General features: G+C 47.8%; 1 protein-coding gene across 2 annotated transcripts in view; it reads left to right on the forward strand.

Moving 5' to 3' along the window:
- Positions 1 to 13,519, forward strand: part of DNAJC5B (DnaJ heat shock protein family (Hsp40) member C5 beta) — a 50,651-nt gene extending 37,132 nt beyond the window's left edge. For both annotated transcript variants that reach the window (XM_050941399.1, XM_050941401.1), the window contains exon 4: positions 13,164 to 13,519. In XM_050941399.1, coding sequence (XP_050797356.1) covers positions 13,164 to 13,258 — 95 coding nt within the window. In that variant the 3' untranslated portion in view covers positions 13,259 to 13,519. The remainder of the gene's footprint in view (positions 1 to 13,163) is intronic.
- The last annotated feature ends 443 nt before the right edge of the window (positions 13,520 to 13,962 follow it).

The following is a 13,962-nucleotide window of genomic DNA, read 5'->3' on the forward strand; positions in this document are numbered from 1 at the left end:
TAAAAACCTCACACACACACAAAACCCTATCAACTTACATGAAAATCCAGAAGATATTTTGTTTTTCTAAAAGGCCTTAAAAATGAATTTGAACTCCCAATCTAATCTAAACCAGAGTCATGTTTTAAAAAGTAATTGCTTGTAAACGTTGTATAAGTGCTAATAGTGAGAAATAGTGTCTGTTTTTGACCTTGTGTTGAAATATGGAATTTTCCATACAGAGAAGCTGCTTGCAGTCTAATCACTCTTGCCTTTCGCCTGACAAAATCAAACTCGTTCCACAGCCACTGAGGTGATGCCGTCTGGCATGCAATTAGATGCCTGCTCTTGGTTGAGTTATTACTGTATGTTATGTTTTGTGTCCATAATTCATCCCATTTACTGCCCAGAAAAAAAAAATCACAACAGTATTCATGTTACTCCCAGTCCCAAAGGACCAGTCCCTTACTCCAACTCAGTTGCACTTTAGATGTTTGTAGCCAATCCTATAATAAATTAACTAAAGATTTATTAACTAAGAAAAAGAAATAAGAGTTATTTACAACTTTAAAGTGGGTAAACATACTGTGACAGGATGGATCACAGAAACCCTCTTGGGAGCTGCCAACTGATATGCCAAGACTACCTCTGCTCCTGTTTTCCCTGCCAGCTCAGGATTCCAGCACCCTGTCTTGCTGAGCCAGACACTCCCATCTGCTCCAACACAGACCCAGGGTCTCAATTACCAGCCCCAAAGCTGCAGGTTTACCTGAAAACAGCTCACAGAAGTGTGCTTGTCTTTAGCACTCAGATGCCCAACTCCCAATGGGGTCTAAACCCAAATAAATCCATTTTACCCTGTATAAAGCTTATGCAGGGTAAACTCATAAATTGTTCACCCTCTACAACACTGAAAGAGAGATATGCACAGTTGTTTGCTCTCCCAGGTATTAATACATACTCTGAGTTAATTAATTGGTAAAAAGTGATTTTATTCAATACAGAAAGTAGGATTTTAGTGGTTCCAAGTAGTAACAGACAGAACAAAGTAAGTCACCAGCAAAATAAAATAAAACATGCAAATCTATGTCTAATCAAACTGAATACTGATAATCTCACCCTCAGAGATGTTTCAGTAAGTTTTTCCTCAGACTGGACACCTTCCAGGCCTGGGCACAATTCTTTCCCTGGTACAGGTCTTGTTCTAACTCAGGTGGTAGCTAGGGGATTCTTCATGATGGCTCCTCTCCCCTTTTTGTTCTGTTCCACTCCTTTATATATCTTTTGCACAAAGCGAGAATCCTTTGTTCCTCTCTGGGTTCCCATCCCCTCCTTCTCAATGGAAAGACACCAGGTTAAAGATGGATTCCAGTTCAGGTGACATGATCACATGTCACTGCAAGACTTCATTGCCCACTTGCCAGCACACACGTATACAGGAAGACTTACGGGTAAAACACACCCATCTGCAGACAACGGTCCTAGTTAATGGGAGTCAAGATTCCAAACCACCATTAATGGCCCACACTTTGCATAATTACAATAGGCCCTCAGAGTTATATTTCATATTTCTAGTTTCAGACAGAAGAGTGGTACATTTATACAAATAGGATGATTACACTCAATAGATTAAAAGCTTTGTAATGATACCTTACAAGAGACATTTTGCATGAAGCATATCTCAGTAACATTATATTCACTTATTAAATTTGTATAAAACCATATGTAACCCTTCTGCCCCTCTGAGTTGGCAGCAACAAGGGCCGGGTTCAGTATCCAGGGGTTCCGTTTCAGTAACACAATGCATAACCGGCTCGAGCCCCCACCCAGTGACCTGGGACACTCACATACCACACCCCCCTGGGTGCCTCTAGGAGGCAATACTTCCCCTCTCGCAAGCACGGAGTCTGAGTGTAGCAAAATCTTTTTAATAAAGGAAGGAATCAATGCGGCATCCCATTGGAGAAACACCACAAACAGGGTTATAACACAAACCATAAACAAAAACCCACCTCCAAGTACGTTTGGCACTGTCCTTTTTCCCCTTAGGGTTTTAAGTCCAATCACCCCAAAGTCCAACAACCCAAAAGTCTCTGGTCAATGCCACCCCAGAGTTCGAGAGTTTATCTGTAGAGGTCCCTCCCCCCAGCCTGGGTAGAAAGGGGCACCTTACGTGGTCTGGGCCAACTGCCCTGCCTCTCCGTGGGTTCTGCTTCTGCCTTCTCCACGAACTGCTCCGCTTTACCAGCTGCTCCACTCTGCTCCTCCAGCCGTCCTCAGAAACTGCTCCGCTCCAGCAGCTGCTCTGCTCCATGAGCTGCTCTGCAAACTGCTCGGCTCCGCTCGCTCTGTGGGCCGCTCCACCCGTCCCACAGCTACTCCGCTCTGCCAGCCGCTCTGCTGCCACCAGCTGTCCCGTGGTCCGCTCCAGCCGTCCCCGCAACTGCTCCACTCCACCAGCTGCTCTGTTCCACAGTATAACTTCAGGCTCCCCCACTAGTTAGCACAGGACTCAGTGCTCTCAGCTCAGTTATTTCAGCTCTTTAGTGATTTCAACTCTTAGTGATCTCAGCTCTTAGTGGGGGAGCCCCAGTGCTAGTGCACCATTAGCCCAAAGCGATTTCAGCTCAGTAACCTGTATTTAGATTCTTGAGGGAATAAAAAAAAATCAACTCTGACATACCACAGTGGAGAGAGGAGGGGGTGGAACTGGTGCTTCTGGCTCCACAAGGAGACTGCACCACCAGGCATAGATACCTGTCCCCAGCCTCTCTCAATTCCCTGGGTTTTGGAACCCATATCCCTTGTCTAGCAAGTACCACCCAACTGAGGGTGAATCATTTGTCACCAAGCAGTCCCACAGCTCGGCAGTCTGGGATAGGGTAGGCGTGCCTATGCAAATACACTCTCTGAAATTCTTTCCACCAGATGTCAGGGTAGAGCTTATCCTGACTCTGCTTACATCCTCCCCTCAGCCAAGAATTTGTCATCCCGACAAATCACATTCCCTACTATACCAACTTATTGGTCCCCTCCAAAAGGCATTAGATAGCCTACTTTAGCTTTCACAAACCTGTGTGCTAAATGTATAGGCTCCTCACTAATCACCCCAGGTGCATCGTAAGTTAACCGTTTCACTGGTCTTATTACCCTGTCTCGCCTATTGAGAATCTCTGTTGCTATGGTAGGGGGGACATCCTCTTGAGTGCCGGATGGGGAAGTTTCCTGTGAGTTCCCCTCAGATACTGGCATAGGCTCCTGCATTTCTAGTCCTAACAGTGGAGGGTCGCAGGTGCTCTGGACATCCTCCATCTGTATATCACCACTGTCCAATAGCCTGTGTAAGTCATTACACGGGGGTCCCACCAGTGGCTCAGGGATGTCAGGAATGGGCCTAAATACTTCTACCATAAGGTTTAGGGCGGAAGAGGATGTGCTCTCTTCTGATTCAGCGGATCGAGACTGAAATCTTGTCTTCATCCCAGGATACACCATGGTTGTGTCTTCCTCCTCAGACTCACTGTCAGATGTGCTGAGTAGGGGTAGGTTAGCTGCAGGAGGCCGGCTGTCCACGTTGGAAGGCGGCTTTGGTACAGCACCTTCTTTCTGCCCAGTTGCCCTGTTGTGGCCCATCTCATAAAGGCTGCCTACCAATTCTCCCACAGGGAGCAAAAGGTTTCTATGCACGGTTTTGGTCTGCCCTGGACCCTCTTCAGGTTTGATCTTGTAGACCGGCAGGTCTCCTAGCTTTTCCATCACTAAGTAAGGTATTGCCTTCCATCTGTCAGCTATCTTGTGTTTGCCAGCAATACCCAAATTTCACAGCAGGACTCTGTCCCCTGGCTGGAGCTCTTGCAGACGCACCCTAGCATCATATCGCTGTTTGTTGCGGTCTGCGTTCTTCCGAGCTGCAGACGTAGCTAAGTGATAAGCATCCCGTAGCTTTTCTCGTAGTCGGGATACATATTGCTGATGGGTTTCATAGCTATCGCCATCCTCTGATACATCAAAGCACAAATCTATGGGTAGTCTTGGTTCTCGCCCAAACATCAAGAGATATGGGGTGACCCCCGTAGCATCGTTCTTTGTGGCATTGTAGGCGTGCACCAGAAATGCAACCTTGGCTCCAGGTTGCCTTCTGCTCTGGCCGCAAAGTCCCTATCATATCCAATAGGGTTCGGTTGAACCTCTCTGGCTGAGGGTCACCTTGTGGGTGGTAAGGCGTTGTCCTCGACTTTTTAATACCTGCTATCCTCAGCACCTCCTTCAGAAGGTGACTCTCAAAATCTCGTCCCTGATCCGAGTGTATCCTGGCTGGGAATCCATAGACTGAGAAATATTTTTCCCACAGTACTCGAGCGACAGTGGTGGCCCTCTGATCACGTGTGGGATATGCCTGTGCATATCACGTGTAATGGTCAGTCACTACTAGGATGTTCCCAATATTCCTCTTGTCCACTTCTAAAGACAAGAAATCAATGCAAACCAGCTCCAGAGGTTTGTTGCTGGTGATGTTCTTCAGATATGCAGCCCTCGTGGGCAGAGTTTTCCTTTGAACACATCGCGCGCAGGTCTCACATTTCCTGCGAACATCTTCAGCCATCCGTGGCCAATAGAATCTACTGCGGATAAGTTCCAGGGTCCTCTCCATCCCTAAATGTCCACAGTCATCATGCAGGGCCCTCATGGCCAGGGCTCTGTAATCTTTTGGCAGCACTAGTTGATTCCGTTGCTTTTGTAGAGGGTCTGTGGTCGTGCGGTGTAGCACTCCCTGAATCAGTTTTAGTTTGGTCCATTCTCTCAATAGTAGTTTGCCCTCTGGGGTAGGTGGGACAACCTCAGCTGGGCCTCGCCCCTCTCTTTTGGCAAGTAGTGTATCACGAATGTCAATATCTTGCAGCTGGGCCTCTTGCCAGTCAGCCGTATTAAGCATGGGCAAGGGAGATTGGTCCAAAGCAATATAGTTTACTGAAGCAGAAGGCATGCATTCAGGGGGTAGGCCCAAAGTTTCAGCAACAAATCCATGAAGGCTCTCATGGGCCTCCGGCTCTCGGCGACTTACACTGCAAATAGCTCTCACTACATCCGTGGGTATCACAGCAAGTCGTGGTGCCTGTGGACGCCTGGACAATGCATCTGCATCTACATTGCTTCTCCCTGATCGGTATTGAATGCTGAAGTCATAGCTAGCCAAAGCGGCCACCCATCTTTGCTCTGTAGCATCCAGTTTAGCACTTGTTAACACATAAGTCAGTGGGTTGTTGTCTGTCCACACCTGGAACTGAGCCCCATACAAGTAGTCTCGAACTTTCTCAGTTATGGCCCATTTCAAGGCCAAGAACTCCAGCTTGTGGGTGGGATAGCGGGTTTCACTATCAGACAGTCCTCGGCTGGCAAAGGCTACAGGTTTACGCTTGCCTTCCACCTCCTGGTACAGTACTGCCCCCAGACCCTCCACACTGGCATCAGTATGCAGGATAAATGGCTTGCTTGGGTCAGCAAATACTAGGACTGGGGCATGAGTTAGGCAAATAATGATTGCTCGAAAAGCCCTTTCACATCTCTCATCCCACCGTGGCCCAAAGGGTTCGAAGGGGCCATAGTATCTCTGCACGGAAGGCCTTTTATTCTTGGTCTTAGATTTGTCCTTGCTGGACTGATATCCCCTGGTAAGATCATTGAGGGGTTTTACAATTGTAGCATAGTTTTTCATAAATCTGCGGTAATAACCACTAAACCCAAGGAAGGTCTTGAGTTCTCTGTAGTTGCTTGGATGTGGCCATGTAGTGAGTGCTTCTATTTTATCAGGATCAGTACTCACACCCTCTTGGGACACGATGTGCCCCACATACTTCACCGAGGTCCTGCAGAACTAGCATTTGTCAATTGAAAGCTTCAAACCATAATCCTCCAGCCTATCAAGCACTTTAAGAAGTCTTTCTTCATGCTCCTCCAAAGTTCTTCCAAACACAATCAGGTCATCCAAATAAACTAACACTTGCAGTAAATTCATGTCTCCCACAACTTTCTCCATAAGGCGTTGAAATGTGGCAGGTGCTCCAGAAATCCCTTGGGGCATGCGTTCGAACTAATAAAACCCTAATGGGCAGATGAAGGCTGTCTTCTCCTTATCTTCTTCACCCAGAGGGATCTGGTAGTATCCACTCCGAAGATCCAACACAGAGAACCACTGGCTTCCCAGCAAACAGTCTAAGGCATCTTGAACTCGAGGCATTGTGTACTGGTCAACCACAGTACGGCGGTTTAGGGTGTGGTAGTCAATACACATCAGGATTTTCCCATTCTTTTTACGGACCACCACAATGGGCGAGGCGTATGAGCTGCGGGACTCTGTAATGATGCCATTTGCAGCCAGCTCTTGAAGATGTTGTCGCACATCTTCCATCTCGGAGAGAGCAAGCCTCCTAGATCTCTCTCTGAAAGGTCGAGAGTCATGTAGTCTGATGTTGTGCTGTACTCCTTTTGCACATCCCACATCCCACTCATGCAATGAGAACACCTTGGATCTTTCACAAAGTTTCCTTCTTAGGTGATCTTTCCGCTCCTTGGACAATGGTGAATCTCCAAAGTCAAACTTTGCTGGGTCTATTGTTGGCACTTGAGTCTCACACTGGGGTTTTACAATTGATTCAGGCTCAAAGAGGTCTGCTATCTTTTGTCCTTGCCTCACAACAACATCTCTACTTGTTTCATTAGCAATCAGTATAGTCACCTTTTCCTGGGCTTCAGCAGGTAGGGTTATGACTCCACTGGGGACCAGCACCCCTTCCGGGAGCTCTCCTTCAGCCGGCTGCTCTATCTTTGCTAATGCCCCTTTACTGCCTTTCAGCCTGGTACTCATGACAAGTACTTCTTGCTCCATCCTTGCAGGCACTACTAAAGGGGTTGTACCCATGTACTTCAGTGCCCCAATCGGTAGCTCAGATGTCTCCTTCTTGGTGCTCTCAATCTTCCTATAGGCTTCAGCACAAAGCGTATGGATCATCAGGGTACTCAGGTACTGGTCCCCAGCCCGTTGTCTGCAGTAATCCGCAAGCACCTTGAAGAGGCTGGAGTTGGTCCCTATCAGCACAGACACATCAGAGGTCCCTTTCGGGTCAGGGCATATTAAGGCAGCGGTGTCCACTTCTTGCTTTACCCCAGCAACCTCCTCTGGGAATTCCAGGTGCACTATGACATACCCTTGATAGGGGTATTCATCCATGCTGAGGCCACACAGACCAATGCCAGTCAGTGGCTGTATGGGCAGGTGCCTAAGCATCTGTTGGTAGAATGACTGAAATATAATAGTCACTTGAGATCCAGTGTCAAGCACGGCTTTACACTCCGCCCCTTCAATCCTCACCATGACCTCTGCTCGAGGCCCTATCAGTCCTGCAGGGATCCCAGCTGGATGGTCTCTTCTGGGGGAATCTTCAAATCCTCTAGGCCTAGGTGGTCTCTGTCCCCGGACCTTCTGGCAGCTACTGGATCTCTTCCAACTAATCCTCAGCTTTTCATACACTAAAGAGGGGTTCTCTTCCTTATGGCAGTTAGCAGCACTGTGCCCATCCTGACCACACCGGTAGCAAAAGAATTGTCCTTTCCCCATTCGGCGAGGTGGGACGGTGACTCTAGATACTGACTTCTCTATCATCACAGTCTGAGGCTCCTTATTCCTGGAAATCTTAGCTCGGTCAATGATGCTTTGCAGCTCAGCTATCCGTTCTGTCAGGACCTGCATTTGTTGAGCAAGTTCCTCTGTGGTGCTCACCATCAGTACACTGGCCATTGGCGGTGGCGTCGTGCTGGCTGGTTCCAATGTTTGGGCTTCCCAAGACTCGCTGGCTGCCTGCCTTTCTTCTTCTTCCCTGACCTCCTTTATCAGCTGGGAGTAACTTGGGGGATGTTCTTGCCGTTCTCTTAGTCGGAGATGAAGTAGGATTGGGTTCTGATACTGAGTCCCTCTTACAACTTGAGCCAGTCTGGTCTGATCCATCTGCTCAGCAGTCACTGCTCCCCTCATAACAGCTCTCTGAAGTAGTCTCTCCAGCCTCTGTATATAGGCTGAAATTTTCTCACCCCTTTGCTGTCGGGAATTAATGAATTTACAATAACTGTCCTCAGGGCCCTCTACGCTCCCAAAGGTATTATCAAGGGCCTCGAGGCAGTCCTTCACACTGACCTCAGGGTCAGTGAGCTTCAGGGTGTGAATTACATCTAATGCTGGGCCACTAAGGCTCTCTATTAGACATCGTCGCTTTTCTACATCGGGTACGGCCCACTCCCGCAGCATTTCAGTAGTATGCTCCGACCAGAGTTCAAACTCCTCTTCCCCATCAAATAACCTTAACTTACGACAAGAGTTCGACGTAGCATAGGCCAACACAATCTTTTCCAATATATGCCCCAGTGCTTTTGCCCAATCATAGGCTGAGTCTGCCGCCCCTGAGCTAGAGGCTGCAGGACTGGGGCCCAACAAACCCGACATATTAGCCATTATACAAACAGTAGTTTCCTCAAAATATAAACACAATTATTTCCCAATACAGTGGAACACTCAACAGGTGCTTGCGAGGGGTACTGACCCAGGTATCCTGGACGAGCCCCCAAAAATGTAACCCTTCTGCCCCTCTGAGTTGGCAGCAACAAGGGCCTGGTTCAGTATCCAGGGGTTCCGTTTCAGTAACACAATGCATAACCGGCTCGAGCCCCCACCCAGTGACCTGGGACACTCACATACCACACCCCCCTGGGCGCCTCTAGGAGGCAATACTTCCCCTCTCGCAAGCACGGAGTCTGAGTGTAGCAAAATCTTTTTAATAAAGGAAGGAATCAATGCGGCATCCCATTGGAGAAACACCACAAACAGGGTTATAACACAAACCATAAACAAAAACCCACCTCCAAGTACGTTTGGCACTGTCCTTTTTCCCCTTAGGGTTTTAAGTCCAATCACCCCAAAGTCCAACAACCCAAAAGTCTCTGGTCAATGCCACCCCAGAGTTCGAGAGTTTATCTGTAGAGGTCCCTCCCCCCAGCCTGGGTAGAAAGGGGCACCTTACGTGGTCCGGGGCCAACTGCCCTGCCTCTCCGTGGGTTCTGCTTCTGCCTTCTCCACGAACTGCTCCGCTTTACCAGCTGCTCCACTCTGCTCCTCCAGCCGTCCTCAGAAACTGCTCCACTCCAGCAGCTGCTCTGCTCTATGAGCTGCTCTGCAAACTGCTCGGCTCCGCTCGCTCTGTGGGCCGCTCCACCCGTCCCACAGCTACTCCGCTCTGCCAGCCGCTCTGCTGCCACCAGCTGTCCCGTGGTCCGCTCCAGCCGTCCCCGCAACTGCTCCACTCCACCAGCTGCTCTGTTCCACAGTATAACTTCAGGCTCGCCCACTAGTTAGCACAGTACTCAGTGCTCTCAGCTCAGTTATTTCAGCTCTTTAGTGATTTCAACTCTTAGTGATCTCAGCTCTTAGTGGGGGAGCCCCAGTGCTAGTGCACCATTAGCCCAAAGTGATTTCAGCTCAGTAACCTGTATTTAGATTCTTGAGGGAATAAAAAAAAATCAACTCTGACATTCCACAGTGGAGAGAGGAGGGGGTGGAACTGGTGCTTCTGGCTCCACAAGGAGACTGCACCACCAGGCACAGATACCTGTCCCCAGCCTCTTTCAGTTCACTGGGTTTTGGAACCCATATCCCTTGTCTAGCAAGTACCACCCAACTGAGGGTGAATCATTTGTCACCAAGCAGTCCCACAGCTCGGCAGTCTGGGATAGGGTAGGCGTGCCTATGCAAATACACTCTCTGAAATTCTTTCCACCAGATGTCAGGGTAGAGCTTTTCCTAACTCTGCTTACACATATAGACTGCACAACATCACTCATACACATACAAATAAGTTATAGTCTTAGGTTCCAAAAGGTAATAGAAGCTGCCTTAATATACAAGCTCTAGGGATAACCCAGACTAAGCAGCTGGGGATTCCTTGCTTATGCTTAGAAATGTTGCCCTCCCAAAGTCCAACGGGCATAGAGGTAAAAATCTCTAACAAGAAAAAAATTTATCTCCCTGCACAAGGGTTTGCCAGGGCTCGATTCTCTCCAGGGCGGCGGGGAGCCACACCGGCTCACTACACACAGTTGATCCCGGGGAATTAGTCCAGCTATGGGGTCTCCCTTGCTGTAGCCGGCAGAAACGCAGTCAGCCCGGCCCTGGCTCAAGGCAGGGCAAAATGTTATGTCAGGGTACTGGCCCTCAGTCAGGGCTGAGCAAAAGTAGTACACCAGTATTAAGCCCAGGCCCTAAATCAGGGCAGGGCAACAAATGCTGAGTCAGGAGCTCAGGCCCTCAGGCAGGGCTGAGTAGTAACAATAGGCTCCAGCCTCCTCAGTCCAGGAAGAGGGGGAGTCTGCCACCCAGGAGTTGGGCAGCAGGGGGGACGCAGGCCCTCTCACTCCACTGCATCCCAGCCCAGGGCCCTAGCAACGGTCAAAGATCCACTGCTTAGTCAGTGGGGATCCTGGCTGCAACACACCGACATAGGCTCTGGTAGTGCTGCAGCCAGATTGGGGTTGGCTGCCCCCGGGCTACTTCCACACTCCCCCTCAGGCCCTACCTGGGTCCTGGTGTTAGCCTCTGGGGGATCCAGGAGCATGGGTTCGTTGGGGCAGGGGTTGGTCAGCAGGCCCAACAACTCCTCCGGTTAGCGGCCGCAGGGCAGGCCCAGCCAGTCTAGGCAACTGCCTTGGGCCACGGGAGTTTCCCACTTGCAGGATCCGCTAGGGACATCTGCTCCTTCCGGCGGTTGGGCTCCTACTGAGCTCTGAGGGCCAGTCTTTATAGTTCCAGGCCACCGCCTGACTCTCTGGGGGGTGGGCTCAGAGCTCTGTAGCTCCGCCCACTCTGGCCTCTGGATGGGCTCTTCCCCCTCTGGGGTGGCAGGGAGCCACACCACCTCACTACACTCCCTCTCCCCAGAGTTCAAGCTGATGGGATGAGTTCATGCACATATCTCCTCTTCATGGAGGACTGGCGGAAGGACTTCGTTCTTTGATGTTTCACAATAGGCTCATTTGGTTTCAATGAGCCATCTTGGTGGGCAGGACCTAACATCTGCTGTAGGAAGCAAGCATTTTAAATTAACTAAAGCTTCTTTCCTGTTGAACTTACACAATTACAGAGGAGTACAATGCAAACACTGTCACCTTATAACATGGGGCACAGATGTTATAAGTGAGATTAATACATGCAGCATCCTCCAAGCATTTCATAAAGTCTAAACAATAAACACATTACATTCTTATAAACTTAGCATCTCTTTTAACAATACTAACATACTGGTGAGCCAGACTGGTTTCCAGCTAAGTATTCAGTCGAGGCCTAAGGCTCTAGGCAGGAGTTGGCACCTGGTCTGCCAGCCTTACAGCCACTCTAGAGGCATATACTTATATCATGACATAAAAGCATCATATTGAGATTGCCCTGCCTTTAAGAGACAGATCCTGAGCCCTGCACCAGCTTGAGGAGCTGTGCCAGGGAGATTCATAGAAGAGGCAACTAAACCTTGTATGTTGTAGAAACTGAACACAACAATCTGTGGGCTGACTGCAGCTTTCCAAGGACCTAGCTTTTCCCCACCACAGCCCCTCTCACAAGAAAGCACAAGCATCTTTTTTACTGATGTATTTTGAAAGCAAAAACCAGAATCTATACTGAATGACAATATACAAAACATTAGGAATTAATCTAGTTATGTGAATCTTTGCCAGCCCCAAACTGTTTTGGACAGTAGTTCTCAAACTCCTATTGTAAATGTGTTACATGGGATTTCAAAAGACAATTTATCATTTTAATATAGCCTAGTGGCCTTCAGAATGTATATAATTTTATTTCTACTGAATATATGCCTGCTCACTGCTTTTCATTTTAAGCCTCATTCTTTCTTTCTCTACCATTATCTTCATATTCTTGAGATCTAATTCAAGGCTCAGTCCTGAAAACATTATCAGTAGGGCCCTACCAAATTCCCGATCCATTTTGGTCAGTTTCACAGTCATAGAATTTTAAAAATAGTAAATTTCATGATTTCAGCTATTTAAATCTGAAATGTTACCGTGTTGTAATTGTAGGGGTCCTGACCCAGAAAGGAGTTTTGTGTGGTAGAGGGGTGTTGCAAGGTTATTATAAGGGGAGTTGTGGTACTGCTACCCTTAATTCTGCACTGCTGCAGGCTGCAACACAGCCTTCAGAGCTAGGCAGCTGGAAAGTGGTGGCTGCTGGCCAGGACCTCAGTTCTGAAGGCAGAACCGCTGCCAGCAGCAGTGCAGAAATAAAGATTTCACGGTATGGTATTGACACCCTTACGTCTGTGCTGCTGCTTGTGGGGTGTTGCCTGCAAAGCTGGGTGCCTGGCCAATAGCCGCTGCTCTTCGGCCATCCAGCTCTGAAGCTGCGCAGAGATAAGGGTGGCAATACCATGATCCCACCTAAAATAACCTTGTGACCCCCCCCACAACTCCCTTTTGAGTAAGGATCCCCAATTTGTGCAAGTCTGGTCTCCCCTGTGAAATCGGTATACTATACGGTAAAAGCACACAAAAAGCCAGATTTCACCGGGGGAGACCAGATTTCACGGTCCATGGCGCATTTGTCATGAATTTGATAGGGCTCTAATTATCATGGTAGTATTCACTATAGTCAGTCTAAAGAACCCACAGTAGTAATCATTACACCCAATAGTATTTGCAGGAGAAGGCACTTAGATTGTAAATGTTAGGGGCAAGGATCATGGTCTTTTTAATCTCTGTGAAGCATCACGTAAAATCATGGTGTAATAATAATAATAATTAATAAGCAAACTGAAAAAAGAGTATGCACACTGGTTTATATAGCAATATAACTTCCTATGTGAACATTCGGGTAAAGTATACACAGGCTTAGTGTAAGTATTAGTAAACATAGAATTCTGTTTAGTGTGCTTACGGCCGTTTAGAGCTCTATCCTGCAGCCCTTACTCATCCAGGATTGGATCCTAAAAGGGTTGTAAATGAAAGCTTGTTTGAAAGATCATTCTACAATACACTAGATTTTACTATTTTTGCTAAGTCATTCTATCAAGAAAGGCAGCTTGACTTTTGTATCAAATCAACAGAGCTTAGAGGGGGTTGTTTTTTTCTGTTTGATTTAGATGGAGAAACTCCAATCATACTTCAGCCGACAAATGCAAATGAGAAAACTCAACTAATCGGAGATGGCCATCGCAGCTATCGCACAGACTCATAAAGCAAGAGCAAGTACAGTCTGATTGCAGTTTGCTCTCTAAGTAGGAATGTCACAAAGAGGGTTGAGAAAAGCTAATTGAAAAGCGTGGTAATTTTTTTTCCATATTTGTATTTGATTTTTAAGTTAGGCAAAGATAACTTGAATATAATTTCCTGTGGATGCAGACTCTTTAACTCACGGGGCCTTCAAAATGAACATTCCCATCCTCTGTGTTCTGCACTGAGATACTTACCGTTACCATACTATTATACTGATTAGCATATTGCCCTTGAAGGGGGTTAACACTTTTGAGCTCAAGCTATCCCTTCAATACAATAATATTCCTCTCTCTCATCCCTCCTTAAATGGAGCTCCCTTTCCTCACCTAAGCAAGGACTTTCCCTGATTAGGGCTTCGAGTCCACTCAAGAAGGCACCAGTTCTGTCATTGTCTGACAATGTAATGTTCTTAGTTTGCCACCCAGTTTTAGGGTAGAGACTGCATTTATAATCCTATTGCTTCCTTTGAGGAAACAATGGAAGTGTTTTCAATAGACTGCAAAGGAACGGTAGGTATCAGGAAGGGTCTGACTTTGCCAAAGAGGAGTGTTGCCTGACAGCACTAATCTGCCTAGTAGACTGAAACTTGCTGGGGATGGGACCAGAGCAGTAAAGAAGCTGAGCCAACTGATTGGCACAGGGCATGATTACCACACCCAAGAGCTT

This window comes from Gopherus flavomarginatus, chromosome 2 (assembly GCF_025201925.1).
Source record: "Gopherus flavomarginatus isolate rGopFla2 chromosome 2, rGopFla2.mat.asm, whole genome shotgun sequence".
In the NCBI taxonomy this organism is placed as follows: domain Eukaryota; kingdom Metazoa; phylum Chordata; order Testudines; family Testudinidae; genus Gopherus; species Gopherus flavomarginatus.